General features: G+C 45.0%; 1 protein-coding gene across 2 annotated transcripts in view; it reads right to left on the bottom strand.

The window, feature by feature from the left end:
* Nucleotides 1-493: 493 nt before the first annotated feature.
* LOC142921737 (hydroxylysine kinase-like) overlaps nucleotides 494-17,506 on the bottom strand; it is a 31,714-nt gene continuing 14,701 nt past the window's right edge. For both annotated transcript variants that reach the window (XM_076063055.1, XM_076063056.1), the window contains exons 3-7: nucleotides 13,658-13,984; nucleotides 10,509-10,651; nucleotides 4,131-4,311; nucleotides 2,698-3,010; nucleotides 494-1,835 (exon numbers count right to left, since the gene is read on the bottom strand). In XM_076063055.1, the coding sequence (XP_075919170.1) occupies nucleotides 1,661-1,835; nucleotides 2,698-3,010; nucleotides 4,131-4,311; nucleotides 10,509-10,651; nucleotides 13,658-13,712 (867 nt within the window). In that variant the 5' untranslated portion in view covers nucleotides 13,713-13,984 and the 3' untranslated portion in view covers nucleotides 494-1,660. The remainder of the gene's footprint in view (nucleotides 1,836-2,697; nucleotides 3,011-4,130; nucleotides 4,312-10,508; nucleotides 10,652-13,657; nucleotides 13,985-17,506) is intronic.

Here is a 17,506-nt window from a genome sequence, read left to right as displayed (position 1 = left end):
CTCCGGTTTTTCCCTCCCAATTCAGAAGCATGCGTTTGGAGTATTTGGCTGCTAGAAATTTTCACACGATAAGCCACTTCGTTGAGCTATAATTTGTGGCCAGGTCGCTTCTAAAAAAAAAGAGCTTTATAGCTCAGTGGGCCCCGGTAAAATAAAAAATAGTTTTAATTTAGTATGAGAACGCAACATTCTCGTCGGCAATGGCATAAGACAGGAGGCGGCAGTGTATACGTGGTGCATCTGCATTCGAGGCTTAGCCAATTTTCACAGCCTCAGATCAATCCACTGCTGGATGATGCCTTTCCCCATATTATATGGGTTGCTTCACCATACTGCACCACACTGGTCAATGCGGTTTGTTTGAAGGGGTCCAGATATCACTTCCAATTCATGTTATAGTCATTCCCTGTAATCGAACTTACAGTGAGGGAAAAAAGTATTTGATCCCCTGCTGATTTTGTACGTTTGCCCACTGACAAAGAAATGATCAGTCTAAAATTTTCATGGTAGGTTTATTTGAACAGTGAGAGACAGAATAACAACAACAAAAATCCAGAAAAACGCATGTCAAAAATGTTATAAATTGATTTGCATTTTAATGAGGGAAATAAGTATTTGACCCCTCTGCAAAACATGACTTAGTACTTGGTGGCAAAACCCAGGAGTGTCCCACTTTTGTAGAGGAAACCTTTACAGCAAAATCATCAAACACCCACCACCCCCACCACACTACCGTTCCCAAAGTCCGCCGAGTGGAAGGTCATGGCAACGCAAGAAAGTCGACTGATCTTTCACGAGGCCAGGACTCCCCACGCCCGTGTCTGAGGGTTCTAAGGTCAACTGTAGTTTAGATTAACAAAAATATCTGAATGCAACTGCAACTCACAAAATAACAAAATTAACCCAGAATGCACCAAATCTCGTCAGATCTTTGAAGCTCAACCGGGGAAGAGCCTGGGTTTAGTGCTTAATTTGAAGACTGTCTGGGAAAAGCAGACGTTTTATGCCTTGCGCTGCAAGTTGGCCAACAGATGTCGGTGTACGGTGACGCTTTTTATATTCTTGGTTCTTTCTGTAAAGTCACGTAGCAGGGAAACAATAAAATAATAAAAATATAAAACATCTATGCAGTTGTCGAGTGTTACCCCCCCCACCACCTTTCGTATGCACAGGTAATCTCCGAGTTACTCCGGTTTCCTCTCACGAGCCAAACAAGCTACAAAGGAATTGGTCGAACATCTGAACGCTGGAACTTCATGAATACAAAATCTCAGAAACAGTCAGGATTTCCTGAGTAAATGAACGGGAAAAAAATATTCTGACAGTATTATTATTATTATCACCCACGGATGCGCATGTGAATGCCGTTTTGTCAACAGCGCTGGATGCAGCAACAATACGTTCCTAACCTGAAGCTACGAAAAACCTCCCCTATGCATTAAGTGCCTGGCATGAGCAATTCACATTTTTCAGATTCCGTATTCAAAGATCGCACGTGTCCAAAACCAACGGCGCCACGTTCAAGTTGAAACCGGTTCCTTGCGAAGCCTCGGGAGGTACCGGTGGGGCGAGTGGGAGGACGTGTCTCACGGTGGGCCCCCCCCGACCCCAAACTCCCCCTTCTCTCTCCTCGCCGTCCGTCTCGATTTCCACCGCGGTTCTAGTTTCTGTACCGTGCCGCAATATCGGACCACAGCCTCTGCATGTCCTCCAGGCCCCTGGTCCAGAGCTCGCGTAGCTTCACCCAGCCGGTGCGCGCCGTTATCAGCAGGTAGTCGGCGTTCTGCGGGTATCGCAGGATCGTGTAGCGGGCCATGACCAGCGACTGGCAGAACCTGCGGGGAAAAGTAGACCATGTTGTTGTTGTCGCCGTTGCTGTCGTGACGGTTAATATCGTTTGTTATTCAAGAGGGTTTTTGCTGCCGACTTGTTGATCGGCTGGGATTTTAGCGTCCAGGAATTGCAGCCATAGTTGGATCAAGTCTCGTGGTCAGCAGCAGAAGTGCCAGCAGAAGGAAAGTCGCTGTCTTCATCTTCCTCGTCTCCAGCAGCAGCAGCAGTGTGATCAGCAACATGATCGTAAACAACATCGCTATGAGTGTCTTTTCTATAATCATCATCACCGTCATCAGCAGCATCCGTAAAAGTGCTGTTAGCAACATCATGGTAATCAGCATTATTATGTCTTAACTGTTACTGATCCCCCCCGTTCACCAACACACATTAACCAGCATGGTGAAGTATGGTCAACTACCGCGACGATCGACATGGCATTGGCAAGACCTTCATTCATCATTGGTCTGATGAAGAGCTTTAAATAAATAATAAAGCACGTTTCGATTTAAAGCTTTCGTGACTGCAATGATTCATCTTCTTTGGACTGTCCTACCAGACAGTCTCGTCCCTTCACCTGATGAAGGCCGCTTGTGTTGTGGCCGAAACGTCGTGAGAATATTATTGTTATTTTATCAATTTATTATTTTATTCTCATTCTACGTGACTTTACCGAAAGAACCAAAGAAAATAAAGCACTTTTTTTTTGCCGCACAATCATCGAGTTTATCGGATTCTCGCCAGACCTGGATTAATTCTCGTTACGCAACCGCCACAGGTTTTTGAAGCCAACGTTTCCCGATGCGGCCAACGGCGATCCGGGCAGACCCGACCCGAACTGCCCCGGCCCCCCTCCGCTCTTACCTGCACGCCACCAGGAAGTAAACGGCCCTCCTCTCGTCCTCGGTGAGGGCCTGCACGCTCTCGTAGCCGGCCAGGACGTGACCCCCGGCCTCCATCGCCTCGCCGCTCTCCACCATCATGTACATGATGGCTATGGCCAGGTCGTACACGTGGTAGCCGAACATCATCGAGTTGAGGTCCACAATGCCAGAGACGCGGTGCCGCGGCGCTCCCTCCGCCGACTTGGGCCCCTGCTGCTGCTGCTGCTGCTCGCTTCCTGCGGCCACCTCCTGCACCAGGATGTTGTCGTCATTGAAGTCACCATGGATTATGCCTGCGGCGAGGGGGGAAAACGTCGAATTTGATTTCGTCCGTTGTCTTTTATTGTTGACCGTCCTCCCCTCGTCGCCGTCGTCATCGTTCGTGCCCGTGACGTTTTTATTCCGGCTGCACGATTGGGGTTGCGCAAGCCGCGTGTGCGAGTCTAAGAATGGCCCCCGCAGAGTCTCAGTGAATCACCAACTTCTTCTCCTGCCTTCAAAGGCACAGAATTACAATAACCCACCAGCGTCGTACAACCCTGCACGGGGGCGAGATATGGAGCGGTGTGTAGTGGTATGCACACCGCATCACGAGCCCTTGATTCCCGGCCATGGAGAACATCACTGATATCTGAACCAGTCCTGGGATCCTACCTACATCCTCACCGACCAGCATGGTGAAGGTGGCAAAACAACCCCCATGACCCTACACAGCCTGGGAAAGCCTTCGTCCAGATAGTGCATTGACAAAGGGCTGTACATTATTATTAAGAGTATATGTGTAACAAAAACTGTTGAACACAATTTAGCATGCATTGAAAAATGATTTGGTAGTCTGAATGTAATAACCCTGTCATTTGATTTCACCTGTGATCAGTGTCTGTGCGAGTGTTCCCCATTACATGCATGCCTTGTAATGCATCTGTGTATGCTGGGTAAAAGTAATCACGTAAAGCACATTGCAAAGAAAATGCTTGCCACAAATGAATCACAATACCTTGCTGATCTCGTCAAGCAGCATAAACCATCATGCGAACTCGGGTGATCCTCGCAGCGGCTTTTGGCTAACCATCGAACAAACAAAGACGGTCACCGCATCGCGCGCTTTCAGATGCACTTCTGCGGCCGTCTGAAAAGCTCTTCTTTCCGATATTAGGAAGGCACTGGAGCTATGCACTTTTAAACCTAGATTGAACACTAATTTATTTTTGAACTGATTTTTTGTGTTTAGTTTGTTGTCCTTCCCCCGCACCTCCGATTAGCACGGTTGGCTACGTACGGTGCAAAAGAAGTTCAACGTACACACGTACGCGGCACCCGTCGTGGCTTCAAGGCCTCGTCGGTGGCCTGAAGCGCCCCTCGCCCCCTGAGGCATGGAGCTACGTCCCGGGTGAAGCTGCGAGGCGAGCGTACATCTGGTAAACTTGTGCAGGTTGGGTTGGATCTCCTCGCGGAACTTGGCGATGACCTCCCTGACCAGACCCTGGTTGGGGTCGCCGTCCAGAGTGAAGAGGTAGGACTCGAGCAGGTGGGTGTTTGATAGGTTCCAGATGAAATCGTCTCGTTGCAGGGAGTGCAGGAACGGGTGCTCAAACTATGCAGATGTTTAAAAACGAAGGCGGTAAGATGACAAAAAATGCAATACGAGATTAACATAGCATTGGCCAGTTGAGTACACATGTAAGTTAAAGGCAGCAAAACGTCAAGCTAGCAAAGGATAGTCTTCGTTTCAGAAAAGATGTTCTCCTTGACTTATTATTTTCTCTTCGGTTTTTTTCGGTAAAGTCACGTAGGTAAAACTATAAAATAAAAGAATAAATGAAAAAACTACATTTTTTTTCATTCTATCATTTTATAGTTTTACCTACGTGACTTTACCGAAAAAACCAAAGAGTATGAATCCTTGCAGTCACGAAAGCTAAAAATCTAGACTTATTATGCAGCTGAGGGTGGGGCTGCCCAAGTCCTGCGTGCGGCTGGCAAATGTTTGATTGGTATTTGTGAATAACAGGACACTTGAATGGATCTGAGAAGTAGTTTTGTGAGATCACCTTCTGTGGGCCATTCTCTAACCAGAGGTGATGCACAGAATGAGATGTTTTTTTCCATCTCATGACATGGCACCAATTAGCACAACTCATACAGCCCTTATCAAGGCACTGCCGTATTCAGTGTTGGTCATGTAGGGTGTTTGACCATACTTCGCCAAACTGGTCAGTGTAGGTTGGTGAAGGATAGAGGACAAGGGGGGGTGGGGGGGGGGCAGGACTGGTTCAGATATCACTTGCCACGAATGTTAGCCGTGGCCGGAAATAAAACTCAGGTGGCCGGGTTCGTAGCGCAGTGTGCGCACAACTGCGCCACCGCTCCACCCCGACGCTTGGAATAAAATTTGGGGGGGAAACAACAAAAATACGTTGTTCATAATAAAGGTTTATGGGTTAGATCGCGTTTATTTATAAATGTGTCGTAACCCTCCACCACCCGACACGGCCAATCAGCAAAAAAAAGTGTCACGTTGACAAAAAGACAAATAATTCACTACTTTAGCCCACCGGTGTGTTGAAGAGTGAATCCACATTTACAGTTTGAGTACGACGTTTCGCTGGTAAATACATCCAGCATCATCGGGCAATTAGCCAGAATGGTAAAGCCCTCGCTTGCTCCCGGTTTTATATAGAGCAGCAGGGTGACGTCATCACTTAACTCATATCAGGTGCAGTGATTAGAGGCGGAGGGGGGGGTATTGTAATTATATAATCGATTAGTAATCAGTCATTGGTTATGATTAGTAATGAGTTGTAGATTAGTAATTCTTTAAATCAAAATGTAATGTGTATTATTTAATAATACGCTTCCAGGCCGCACTAAGCCTGTAGCTGTCAGAGCGATTAAAGTTATTCTTGTTCCTCTCAATTTCAATGGATTCTCTAATTAGTCTTTGCCAGTAATAATTAGTTTTACACACCACTGCAACATTGTCAAAATCAATTGAGTGTCCTTGTTGACAAGCATGTTCTGCCACTGCCGACAGTTGTGTTTGAGATAATTTAATATTTCTCTGATGTTCTTTTAGTCTTACGCTGATGTTACGTCCCGTCTGCCCAATGTAGCAGCTGCCACATAAACAATTAATCCGATATACACCTTCTGTTGATAGTTAGGTAATGCGTCTTTAGTGCAAGATACTAGTTTTGAATTTTGTGTATTGTACCAAATCTTACTGTAATGTTTTGCTTTTGCAAAACACGGGCTAATTTGTCAGTTACTCCTGAGATATATGGAATTTTTATTGTTTTAACAATCTGGTCGCTTTCAGCAGTATTGCTTTGCAATCGTGATTTGGCATTTAGTGCTCTGTTAATTTGAGCATTATTGTAGCCATTCTGTCGTAGTGCGTCTTTAACGTGTTTAATCTCTCTCACTAGACTCTCACCATCTGACACTGTTTTAGCCCGATGTATGAGCATCTTGATAAGAGAGGATTTCTGAGCTGGATGATGATGTGATTCTGCATTCAGATAGGCATCAGTGTGCATTTGATTTCTGTAAACGCTGTGTTATTTTGTGTTTTGCAAAAGCAAAACATTACAGTAAGATTTGGTACAGTACACAAAATTCAAAAACTAGTATCTTGCACTAAAGACGCATTACCTAACTATCAACAGAAGGTGTATATCGGATTAATTGTTTATGTGGCAGCTGCTACATTGGGCAGACGGGACGTAACATCAGCGTAAGACTAAAAGAACATCAGAGAAATATTAAATTATCTCAAACACAACTGTCGGCAGTGGCAGAACATGCTTGTCAACAAGGACAGTCAAATGATTTTGACAATGTTGCAGTGGTGTGTAAAACTAATTATTACTGGCAAAGACTAATTAGAGAATCCATTGAAATTGAGAGGAACAAGAATAACTTTAATCGCTCTGACAGCTACAGGCTTAGTGCGGCCTGGAAGCGTATTATTAAATAATACACATTACATTTTGATTTAAAGAATTACTAATCTACAACTCATTACTAATCATAACCAATGACTGATTACTAATCGATTATATAATTACAATACCCCCCCTCCGCCTCTAATCACTGCACCTGATATGAGTTAAGTGATGACGTCACCCTGCTGCTCTATATAAAACCGGGAGCAAGCGAGGGCTTTACCATTCTGGCGAATTGCCCGATGATGCTGGATGTATTTACCAGCGAAACGTCGTACTCAAACTGTAAATGTGGATTCACTCTTCAACACACCGGTGGGCTAAAGTAGTGAATTATTTGTCTTTTTGTCAACGTGACACTTTTTTTGCTGATTGGCCGTGTCCGGTGGTGGAGGGTTACGACACATTTATAAATAAACGCGATCTAACCCAAAAACCTTTATTATGAATAATATTGGTCGCGAAAGCCTACATGTTAAACTGACTAACTTCTATGGGGAGGATACTTTTCTTAAAACCAGAAAATTGGAGAAGCTCCGCATTAAGCGGATGAAATTGATATCTTCACTGGCGTTCCTCAAAAGGTGCAGAGATTCAAAGGTAATACCAAACGCAGTTAAAATAACACATCACATAAAGTCTTCTAAAGCTAACCAAATACTACACAAAGCTAGCGAATTATTATTAATAGAGAGAATACAGCACAATAGGAGTGAATTATCTTACATTTCGGAATCGCTAAAGCAGTTACACTTAGATATAAGCAATAGTGTATCTATGCATTATTGGAATATAATCGATAACATAACACAACAATCGGCTCATAATGTGTTTAAACTAACAAAAACTAACCAAATTAATACATTTTCTAGACTACATAATAAACAAATCCCTACTGAAAACCAAAAATTTAAAAACAAAACCGTACTGAACTTGACTAACACTGTATTAACCGGTGACATGGTCTCTATCCTTTCTAAAGGCCTTAACTTTGCCGTTACCCCACACACAATTCCAGTGGATGAGATAATTGCTGAGGTAGAATCAGCAGTTAGACTCCTTCCACATAATGAGGCAGAGATGACTAGACATGAGATTGCTAAAATAATTGAGAATAGCAAAGTTCCAAAAGTAAATATTAGCTCTAACGAGGCAAAAGCCTTAAGAGAGCTGCGTGTAAACAAGGATATCCAAATCCTAGCAGCTGATAAAGGCCGCACTACTGTAGTGATGTCACGAGCCGATTATGATAATAAAATTAGAAATTTACTAGAGGAAAGTACCTACATTAAAATTAAACGAGATCCAACTAATACTTTAGAACGTAAGACCACTGCAATAATTGCAAATTCATTAATCCCTAAAAATGAGCAATACCAAATTAAGCCAAGGGCCTCAAAACCACCTAGAATCTATGGGCTACCAAAGATTCATAAAATCGGCATCCCATTACGACCCATAGTCAGTACAATTGGCTCTGCCACATATCAATTAGCAAAATATATAACCCAACAAATACAGCCCTACATCGGTAGGACATCTTCATTCATAAAAAAATAAATTCAGAACATCTTGTGAATGTGCTTAAAGATATTAAACTTACTCCTGATGATATTCTGGTAAGTTTTGATGTGATTTCTCTATTCACTAAGGTTCCAGTGGACGAATCGCTTAAATTACTTGATACACTAGTAAAGAATACCGGTTTACCAAAAGATATTCCGAAACTTGCTGGCCATTGTTTAAATAACACTTACTTCTTATGGAGAGGGAATTTCTTTAAACAAAAGGAATGAGCAGCAATGGGTTCTTCTTTATCCCCTGCTACAGCAAATTTGTACATGGAAAACTTTGAAATAAGAGCACTTGCCTCGAGCACATTAAAACCATCCTTTTGGTTTAGATATGTGGGTGACACTTTGGTTGTCTGGCCACATGCTAAAGATACACTGAATGATTTTCTAAATCATCTCAATGCACAAAACCCGGCCATCCAATTCACCATGGAAATGGAGGTGAATAACACACTCCCATTCCTAGATATTTTGCTTGGACATGGCCTAAACGGTAAAATAACACACAGCGTTTACAGAAAGCAAACGCACACTGATACCTATCTGAATGCAGAATCACATCATCATCCAGCTCAGAAATCCTCTCTTATCAAGACGCTCATACATCGGGCTAAAACAGTGTCAGATGGTGAGAGTCTAGTGAGAGAGGTTAACCACGTTAAAGACGCACTATGACAGAATGGCTACAATAATGCTCAAATTAACAGAGCACTGAATGCCAAATCACGATTGCAAAGCAATACTGCTGAAAGCGACCAGATTGTTAAAACAATAAAAAATCCATATATCTCGGGAGTAACTGACAAATTAGCCCGTGTTTTGCAAAAGCAAGATTTGGTACAGTACACAAAATAAAAAAAAACTAGCATCTGGGACTAAAGACGCATTACCTAAATTATCAACAGAAGGTGTATATCGGATTCATTGTTTATGTGGCAGCTGCTACATTGGACAGACGGGACGTAACATCAGCGTAAGACTAAAAGAACATCAGAGAAATATTAAATTATCTCAAACACAACTGTCGGCAGTGGCAGAACATGCTTGTCAACAAGGACACTGAATTGACTTTGACAACGTTGCAGTGGTGTGTAAAACTAATTATTACTGGCAAAGACTAATTTGAGAATCCATTGAAATTGAGAGGAACAAGAATAACTTTAATCGCTCTGACAGCTACAGGCTTAGTGCGGCCTGGAAGCATATTATTAAATAATACACATTACATTTTGATGGAAAGAATTACTAATCTACAACTCATTACTAATCATAACCAATGACTGATTACTAATCGATTATATAATTACAATACCCCCCCCTCCGCCTCTAATCACTGAAGCTGATATGAGTGAAGTGATGACGTCACCCTGCTGCTCTATATAAAACCGGGAGCAAGCGAGGGCTTTACCATTCTGGAGAATTGCCCGATGATGCTGGATGTAATTACCAGTGAAACGTCGTACTCAAACTGTAAATGTGGATTCACTCTTCAACACACCGGTGGGCTAAAGTAGTGAATTATTTGTCTTTTTGTCAACGTGACACTTTTTTTGCTGATTGGCCGTGTCGGGTAGTGGAGGGTTACGACACATTTATAAATAAACGCGATCTAACCCAAAAACCTTTATTATGAATAATATTGGTCTCGAAAGCCTACATGTTAAACCAAAAATACGCCGCTTGAAAACCAGTCATTCGATCACTTGGAAGGACTCTCACGTTGCTAATTATGAACAGCTGCGTACGTTCCGAGCAAGTGGGCTCGTTACGTCACATTACACTTGCTTACCGAGAGAAAAGGCTCGCCGAAACTCAAGAGTTTTTTTTTAAGATTGTCGCAGTAAGGGGTTGGGGAAACTATCGCTCCGCATTTCCCAATGAAGTAATTTGCGAGTTATTTCTTTTTTGGCTTTTTACTTTGGCGAATATTCTCATATTCTTGTTTCTTTCGGTAAAGTCACGTAGAAGGGAAACAATAAAATAAAACAAATATAAACAATAGAATTTTCACGTTTCGACTGCAACACAAGCAATCATCATCAGGCGTGAAAACCACAGCAATAATTTTTTTTTCAAATTTCCTTGTTGTGGTTTTCACACCTGATGACGATTGCTTGTGTTGCAGTCGAAACGTCGTGAGAATTTTATTGTTTTATATTTTTTATTATTTTATTGTTTCCCCCTCTACGTGGTGACTTTACCGAAAGCAACAAGAATATGAATCCCTGCAGTCTCACGTCACCTGTCAAGAGGCGCTCGTGCGCTCGTACCTGCTGCAGGGCTTGGTGGATGCTCGCTGCCAGCTTGCCCACCTGGTAGTACAGGCTGCCATCCACCAGCACCCTGGACAGCAGCACGCCGGGCAGGTTCGTGAGCAGCCGCACGTTGAACTCCTTCTCTCCTTCGCCGCAGTCTGAGAATTCACAGCAGGAGTCGCCACCGAGGTCAAGAGGTCACCACGGTTAGTGAAATCTCACCGTCGCTTCCTTTTGCTGGAACATAAAAAGCTGTTCGGAAGCTGATATCGGAACCTCCAAGGTCTGGCCAAAGTGTCAACTCACCACTTTGCGCCCTGTGTTCATTACCCACGTGCTATACTACACAGGGTCTCTAATGAATTGCTCAACTGATAGCCAAGGCTACTATTCTTTTTTTAGGAAATTAAGCGACAATTTGCTGCTCAGCATTAAATGGTTAATAACAATAATGAACGTGCCAAGTCCGATATATAACGCACATAAAATTCGTGTAGTCTTTAAAACGCCAATCTCTCAAGCAACTTGAAACGAGTATTTCTGTTCCCCCCCCCCCCCCAAAAAAAATAGTAAATTGGAGTGATTTTTTTCTCATGACTTTCTTTCACGGTACTATTAACGCAGAAATTAATAACACGAACGCATTCCGAAATTCGCATTCCTATATGGCCTTGTTGTCTAAACCGCTATAGCTAAATAAAGCATTTGAGAGGAATAATACCTCGCCACACCCATGCGTAAGGCATCGGCCAAAGTTGCAACGTGGCATGCAACCCTCGTGCCTTAGCGCACGCTGACCGGAACCGCGGGCAATTCGCCCAGGTTCGGGCCAGAATGGATACGTCAGCACACGAGTCTAGCTGAATTCCCTGGGTTCAGCTTGAGCAAATTACTTAGGAGCAGGGTGAATGGGGGCCCATCTGCATCAGGAGGCGACTTTTATCGCTCGTTCCATCACGTAAATATAAGGGTCAGCGGCTTTCCGTGATCTTCGCATTCCAAACACGGCGTTGGGCGGTGATGTCAGCTCACGCGATGAACCCCGAGCCTGGGTTTAAAGGAGCGCTGCTAGCCCAGGCATTATAATCAGAATATGTACTTTTACTGGAGGAATCTGATGAGCTATGAAGCACTTTGCTTTACAAATGTTTAGCAGCCCAGTGTTGTCCCAACTACAGCCCGTGGGCCAAGCCCGAACCACCAAAATTAATTCATTCTGGTCTACAGGACAACTATCCCGCCACGCCTTACAGGAACTAATTAAGTACATGTCTCAGTCAGCAATACTCACTTGAAATTACACACGACAACCGTCGCCCCCACGCCCGCCCCCCAACTGAAAAGTTTGACAAGACCCTCCCGATATTCAGTGAGGCTCTGCTGTGAAAACAAGTGTAACGATGATGATTACAATAATAATAATATTAATAGAAGTGATGCGATGCAGGTCGAAGTGGGTGTGGGGGAGAGATAAGCTCTGTATCGACATGTTTGCATTTCTCTAAATCTCTCCTCTTGCGGATAGATCTTTCTCCTATCTCTTCCATATAAATATCATATTTCTGATTAAATCTCTCTCTGAATGAGTTAAATGATGACATGACCCTGCTGCTCTATTTAAGACCAGGAGCAAGTGAGGGCTTCACCATTCTGGCGAATTGCCTGATGATGCTGGATGTAATTACCAGCGAAACGTCGTATTCAAATATTGTAAATGTTGTGGATTCACTCTTCATCACACCGGTGGGCTAAAGTAGTGAACTATTTTGTCTGTTGTCAACGTGACACATTTTTTTACTGTTTGGCTATGTCGGGTGGTGGAGGGTTATGACACATTTATAAATAACGCGATCTCACCCAAAAACCTTTATCATGAATAAATCTCTCTCATATCTCTACAATATATCGCTTGTGACATATCTTTCCCGTCTATGCTTGTTCATGTAATACATGGTTTTGGTTTGACGTGTTCCCCTTGTCAGCCAATCCGGAACTCGATGCAAAGAGTTTGACGTTTGCTTCTCAGGGTCTCGTGGGAAGATAAGCAGAAACAAAAATTACGATTTAGGTTTTGTAAGTATGTTGAAATTCTTTCGCACCATACGTACGTAGCCAACCGTGCTCATCGGAGGTGTGGGGAGGTGGAACACACTGTGCAGTTGGCGAATGGCGGCGTCGGTGAACTGTACAAACATTATATCTACCAACCTGCAGGTCAGTAGATGAGAAAACAGCAAGTGTGCTTCTGATCTCTCACCACAGATGTTATCGTCTCGTCCGTGTGGCTTTGCTGTGAGCAGTCATTCCAGTTTCATCCCACACACCAAACATTGTTTTTTTAATATATATGAAGAATTTACAAAATATCACAATGTGGACCTTGGGCCAGTACCAACAAGCAGTGCGTTACATCCACCAACCTCACAAAAACTAAAAAGTATGATCCTTTTACATCACTTATCGTCAGTGGAGTGCGACCCAGTATTATACCACCGCCTCATGCTCGGATATTGATCGTTGTCTTTGCAAGTATAAACCAATGCTGTGTTCGTATGATTACTATCAGCCTATGACTAAATCACCTGGAATGTGCCCTATCATAAGATCTGAAAGCTAAGCAGGTTGAGCCTGGATTAGGGCTTCTATGGGTGACAATCGTGCATTAAACAGGCATCACAGGCTGCTGCGTGGTGCTATGTTGTGGGGGCCAGAGTTCAGTTGCAGCAAAATCAATTGTACTGCACTGTACATCTATTAAACTTGATTTGTCACTTTCGTGACTGCAGGAATGACTCTTTGGTTTTTTTCAGTAAAGTCACGTAGAAATAAGAAATAATAATAAAATTACATAATAGCATACGACGTTTCGATTGCAACGCAAGCAATCATCATCAGGCATAGAAGAGCTAAATTTAAGAGAGAGAGAGGAAACATAGAACCGCAGATATATATACAGACACCTAAGTAGAAGGGAGTTCACACAGAGACACAAAGAGAGACACAACGTACGGAGCACAGAGAGATAGGGTCTCTGTGCCGAGGCCTTAGCATGTAGGGGGAGACAAAGGGAGATGGAGACGCACATCAAGTAGAACAAGATTTAGTATTATGTACATCTCTTCTCCAATGTCTCTGCTCCCGGGACCCACGCAGGCGCAGCTCACCGATGCTCTCGAGCGACATGATCTTCCCGCTGATGTTGTCCACCACCTCCTGCATGGGAAGCCCCTCTCCCGCAGGAACCTCATCATAGCCATCTGCACCTCGAGCATCTGCGGCCGCTGGCTGTCCCACGTGTTGGTGAGCTTGAGCACGAACTGGCGACCGTCGCGCGCCAGCACGCGGTAGTTCTGGTCGACGTAGCTCGCCAGCGGGCTCACCCCCGCCACGCTCACCCCGTAGAGGCGCTCCACCAGCTCCGCCGCGCGGGACTCGCTGAGGCACGGCTTCTCGTGCTCGCGGCCATCGTCCTGCGGCGCGGCTTGCATCGTCTTCAACGGACAAAACGAGGGCAATCAAAAAGCTTTTGGGTTTTGCGAGTGCACGTTGGCGTTCGCTCCATTCGTGCAGCGCAAGGCGCCTCCGATGAGCACGGTTGGCTACGTACGGTGCGAAACAAGCTCAGAGTACACACGAGGCTACACCCTGGAGGCGCTACGCTTCACGGACAGCCCACAGTAGTTGTCGCATTTACAGAGTTGTGCCGACACACGTGGCATACTACTTATTTAAATTACATCTCCGAGATCTTTAGCATCCGACTGTGAAGCAGACAGTGCGCAATATTTACAGTTCATACACCCACAGCGTTAACCGGGGCGGTCGTGGGACTCGTACCACAAACATCTGCAACGCGCTACCGCTTGGCCATGAAGTCAATCGATCGATCAGCGATCAATAAACACGTCTCTTTGCTCGCATCACATTTAATAGCAACACATTTCACCGAACAGAAAAGCACCACTTAAACATGTCAGATATAAGATTCGTAATAACAGAGAATTCTCCTTGTGTATTTCAGTGGAAATACAGCCAGTGCCTGATAAAGTAGCATTACTGTAACTGGAATTATAACAAGAACCATGGGTTTATGCAGCATTGGGGAGCTGCAGCTATGGCCCACCGAGTAAACACCTTGTCCCGTAAGCACAAAATCACGTGTTCAAATTCCACTGGATGTGTAATTGTGTGAATAATAATCAGGGCTTAATCTGTCACTGAATATTTTCCGGGTCGCTGGTGCGAAGTGGAGTGGGCAGCACAGCCCCGGTAGCCACGGCGATAGCGAAAGGTACACACGGGACGTGGTGTGCCGGGTGTCAGCAGGTTTTTCAGAGTCGCTGACACAGGGCAGCCCTGGCCGAAATTATCTCCATACATATGTAAAAGGCAAAGTTGTGATTATGTGTGTCTGTTAAAAATGTTTAGCGTACTTCCCGACATGCAACAAACTTGAAATTTGCCATGTGGGTACTTTCCAGACTGTACACCACGCAAAAAATATTAAAATACACTTTTGTGTTTTTTCTGGGGGGAGGAGGGGGGGGGGGAGCTCAATAATGCATTTTTTTGCACGGCAAGTGAGCTGTGACGTCAAATCTGTCACGTGATCCACGCATGTGGAAGCGTAACGAATTAGTGTAGTGGTTAGCGCACTGCGCTACGAACCCGGCAACCCGAGTTCAATTCCCGCTCACTGCCACCACCGATGACGATTATTTCAACCGCTCCTGGGCCTCCCCTAGATCGACTCAGCCTAAAACGAGTAATTGCTGTGGTGTGTGAACATCGCCACTGGGGACACAAAGGCGGCCGGGCGTGGTGCTGTCACCCACCCCTTCGTCTGTATATATAAAAGGGAAATTTGTGATTATGTGTGTCTGTTCGAAATGTTTAGCATACTTCCCGACATGCAACAACTTTAAATTTCCCATGTGGGTAGCTTCCAGACTGTAAACAATGCAAAAAGTATAAAATATACTCTTTGGTTCTATTGGGTAAAGTCACGTAGGTGAAAATAAAATAACAAAAAATCACGACGTTTCGGCCACAACACAAGCGGCCTTCATCAGGTGAAGGGACGAGACTGTCTGGAGGACAGCGCTGGAGTGAGAGAAGCCACGCTTAGATCACGACCTTTAAGCTGTGTGAGAAGAAAAACACAAAGCGCCTTGACAAAGGAATTCGCATATAATTTAGCATTGAAATGGCTCATTGAAATAGCTAAGTTAAAGTATACACATCTGCAGAGGTACCCCTTGACAAAGGAATTAGCATAGAATTTAGCATTGAAATAGCTGAGTGATTAGCTTGTAACTGGTCACAGAAATAGCTATGTTAAAGTCAGAGCATATTTCACGTAAACAAAACGTGCCAATTAGTTACTGCTTCAGCACACTGGTGTATTGGATAGTAAACCCAGAACATTTACCATTAGAGTATGACGTTTCACTGATTATTACAACCAGCTTCATCAGGCGATTTGCCATAATTGTGAAGAAGTATTCCTGTTTCCGTCTTTGAAGTCAACTCAGCCTTAAATGAGTACTTGGTGCAGGGTGTGAACATCGCCACTTGGGAGACAAATGCGGCCGGGCGTGGTGTTTGGCCACCCACCCCATCGTGTGCTGGGCCGGCCTTCATAGGTGTTGGCTCCCAGCCATTGCCCCGAGTCTGTTGAGGCTATACGGGGGTCTTTGTCTTTGTGTGTGTGTATGAGATGCATGCGAGTGTGTGTGTGTATGAGATGCGTGTGTGTGTATGAGATGTGTGTGTGTGTATGAGATGCATGTGTGTATGAGATGTGTGTGTGTGTGTATGAGATGTGTGTGTGTGTATGAGATGCGTGTGTGTGTATGAGATGTGTGTGTGTATGAGATGTGTGTGTGTATGAGATGTGTGTGTGTGTATGAGATGCACTGCTGTATAATAATGAACTACTCACTACTGAGTACACAGACAGTCCCCACTGTGTTCACAGCTACCACCCCAGCGCACGCATAAACTCAACTCAGTCATTAAAAATGTTAAGTTATGTTTAGCAAACAATAGTCATTGCAACGTTATACTTGAATCTAATAACAAGTTTAAGGCACTGCTGTATAATAATGTACTACTCACTACTAACCACAGTCCCCACTGTGTTCACAGCTACCACCCCAACGCACACAAACTCAACACACACTCACACAGTGAGCTAACCACTGCACCACCGCTCCCCACACACACACAGTGTGCTAACCACTGCACCACCGCTCCCCACACTCACTCACACAGTGCACTAACCACTGCACCACCGCACCCCACACACACGCAGTGCGCTAACCACTGCACCACCGCTCCACACACACACAGTGTGCTAACCACTGCACCACCGCTCCCCACACACACGCAGTGTGCTAACCACTGCACCACCGCTCCCCACACTCACTCACAAAGTGCGCTAACCACTGTACCACCGCTCCCCACACACACGGTGCGCTAAACACTGCACCACCGCTCCCCACATACACACAGTGTGCTAACCACTGCACCACCGCTCCCCACACACACACAGTGCGTTAACCACTGCACCACCGCTCCCCACACACACACAGTGCGCTAACCACTGCACCACCGCTCCCCACACACACACAGTGCGCTAACCACTGCACCACCGCTCCCCACTACACACACAGTGCGCTAACCACTGCACCACCGCTCCCCACACACACACGGTGCGCTAACCACTGCACCACCGCTCCCCACACACACACAGTGCGCCAACCACTGCACCACCGCTCCCCACACACACACAGTGCGCTAACCACTGCACCACCGCTCCCCACTACACACACAGTGCGCTAACCACTGCACCACCGCTCTCCACTACACACACAGTGCGTTAACCACTGCACCACCGCTCCACACACACACAGTGCGCTAACCACTGCACCACCGCTCCCCACACACACACAGTGCGCTAACCACTGCACCACCGCTCCCCACGTCCACCACAACCTGGCACCCGATGT

The sequence above is a fragment of the Petromyzon marinus genome, unplaced genomic scaffold (assembly GCF_048934315.1).
Source record: "Petromyzon marinus isolate PM22_M1 ecotype Great Lakes invasive population unplaced genomic scaffold, UKy_Petmar_22M1.pri1.0 PM_G_Scaffold_88, whole genome shotgun sequence".
Classification (NCBI taxonomy): domain Eukaryota; kingdom Metazoa; phylum Chordata; class Hyperoartia; order Petromyzontiformes; family Petromyzontidae; genus Petromyzon; species Petromyzon marinus.
The sequence above is the reverse complement of the archived record's forward strand: the minus strand, read 5'-3'. Positions and strand labels throughout refer to the sequence as shown.